This window comes from Lampetra fluviatilis, chromosome 71 (assembly GCF_964198595.1).
Source record: "Lampetra fluviatilis chromosome 71, kcLamFluv1.1, whole genome shotgun sequence".
NCBI classification, from domain to species: domain Eukaryota; kingdom Metazoa; phylum Chordata; class Hyperoartia; order Petromyzontiformes; family Petromyzontidae; genus Lampetra; species Lampetra fluviatilis.
Genome location: NC_136345.1, coordinates 5058019 through 5060833, shown reverse-complemented (window position 1 = coordinate 5060833; position 2815 = coordinate 5058019). Strand labels below are relative to the sequence as shown.

Here is a 2815-nt window from a genome sequence, read left to right as displayed (position 1 = left end):
TCTCTCACACTCTCACACTCTCTCACACTCTCTCTCACACACTCTCTCACACTCTCTCTCACACACTCTCTCACACTCTCTCACACACTCTCACACTCACACACACTCTCTCACACTCTCTCTCACACACTCTCTCACACTCTCACACTCTCTCACACTCTCTCTCACACACTCTCTCACACTCTCTCACACTCTCTCACACTCTCACACTCTCTCACACTCTCTCTCACACTCTCTCACACACTCTCTCTCTCACTCTCTCTCACACTCTCACACACTCTCTCTCTCACACTCTCACACTCTCTAACTCACACTCTCTCACACTCTCTCACACTCTCACACTCTCTCACACTCTCTCACACTCTCACACTCTCTAACTCACTCTCTCTCACACTCTCTCACACTCTCTCACACTCTCACACTCTCTCACACACTCTCTCACACTCTCACACTCTCTCACACTCTCTCTCACACTCTCACACACTCTCTCTCTCACACTCTCACACTCTCTAACTCACACTCTCTCACACTCTCTCACACTCTCACACTCTCTCACACTCTCACACTCTCTAACTCACTCTCTCTCACACTCTCTCTCACACTCTCACACTCTCTCACACTCTCTCACACTCTCTCACACTCTCTCTCACACTCTCTCACACACTCTCTCTCTCACACTCTCACACTCTCTAACTCACACTCTCTCACACTCTCGAACACACACTCACACACACACACACTCTCACACACTCTCTCTCACACACTCTCTCACACACTCTCTCACACTCTCTCACACTCTCTCACACACTCTCTCACACTCTCACACTCTCTCACACACTCTCTCACACTCTCTCTCACACTCTCTCACACACTCTCTCTCACACTCTCTCTCACACTCTCACACACTCTCTCTCTCACACTCTCACACTCTCTAACTCACACTCTCTCACACTCTCTCACACTCTCACACTCTCTCACACTCTCACACTCTCTCACTCTCTCTCACACTCTCTCTCACACTCTCACACTCTCTCACACTCTCTCACACTCTCTCTCACACTCTCTCACACACTCTCTCTCTCACACTCTCACACTCTCTAACTCACACTCTCTCACACTCTCTCTCACACTCTCACACACTCTCTCACTCTCTCTCTCACACACTCTCTCACACTCTCTCTCACACTCTCACACTCTCTCACACACTCTCACACACTCTCACACACACTCTCACACACTCTCTCACACTCTCACACTCTCTAACTCACACTCTCTCACACTCTCTCACACTCTCACACTCTCTCACACTCTCACACTCTCTAACTCACTCTCTCTCACACTCTCTCTCACACTCTCACACTCTCTCACACTCTCTCACACTCTCTCACACTCTCTCTCACACTCTCTCACACACTCTCTCTCTCACACTCTCACACTCTCTAACTCACACTCTCTCACACTCTCGAACACACACTCACACACACACACACTCTCACACACTCTCTCTCACACACTCTCTCACACACTCTCTCACACTCTCTCACACTCTCTCACACACTCTCTCACACTCTCACACTCTCTCACACACTCTCTCACACTCTCTCTCACACTCTCTCACACACTCTCTCTCACACTCTCTCTCACACTCTCACACACTCTCTCTCTCACACTCTCACACTCTCTAACTCACACTCTCTCACACTCTCTCACACTCTCACACTCTCTCACACTCTCACACTCTCTCACTCTCTCTCACACTCTCTCTCACACTCTCACACTCTCTCACACTCTCTCACACTCTCTCTCACACTCTCTCACACACTCTCTCTCTCACACTCTCACACTCTCTAACTCACACTCTCTCACACTCTCTCTCACACTCTCACACACTCTCTCACTCTCTCTCTCACACACTCTCTCACACTCTCTCTCACACTCTCACACTCTCTCACACACTCTCACACACTCTCACACACACTCTCACACACTCTCTCACACTCTCTCACACACTCTAACTCACTCTCTCTCACACACACACTCTCACACACTCTCTCACACACTCTCTCACACTCTCTCACACACTCTCTCACACTCTCTCACACTCTCTCTCTCACACTCTCTCACACTCTCACACACTCTCACACACACACTCTCACACTCTCTCACTCTCTCTCACACTCTCTCTCACACTCTCTCTCACACTCTCTCACTCTCTCTCACACTCTCTCTCACTCTCTCACACTCTCTCACACACACTCTCTCACACTCACACACTCTCTCACACTCTCTCACACTCACACACTCTCTCACACTCACACACTCTCTCTCACACTGTCTCTCTCTCACACACTCTCTCACACACCCACAAGTCAGGATACAAGGTTGTTGTTGTTGTTGTGATGCAGGCTGACCCACAAGTCAGCACACACAGGGTTATTATTCAACTAAACTATTTTTATTTTTCCAGCACGAAAACCCACTGAGCAAATGGACTCTTTCCCTGAAGTGAGCTTCCCGTCACGAACTACATCTCGACGGAGTGGCTGTCGTCACCATCATCATCGTCACCATCATCATCGTCGCCGCCGTGTGGACATTTATAGCAGCGGTCAAACACTCCGAACGCGTGACGCCGATTCTAAATGTGGAGGGGGAAGACAGAAAAAAAACCACACAAGGGCTCGCGGACAAAATAATCCACGCAGTCACCACCACGGGGAGAGAGACACGCACACTCCAAATATACAGCAGCAGGACCCTCGACCTCCTGTAGACCAGGCGAGGTGGTCAACATCTCCCAGGGTCAGGGATCGAA

The 2815-nt window shown here is 49.7% G+C and overlaps 1 protein-coding gene across 1 annotated transcript in view; it reads left to right on the top strand.

The window, feature by feature from the left end:
- PIGS (phosphatidylinositol glycan anchor biosynthesis class S) overlaps positions 1-2410 on the top strand; it is a 27559-nt gene extending 25149 nt beyond the window's left edge. Inside the window, exon 5 of the mRNA XM_078883469.1 lies at positions 2406-2410. Coding sequence (XP_078739595.1) covers positions 2406-2410 — 5 coding nt within the window. The remainder of the gene's footprint in view (positions 1-2405) is intronic.
- Positions 2411-2815: the final 405 nt, after the last annotated feature.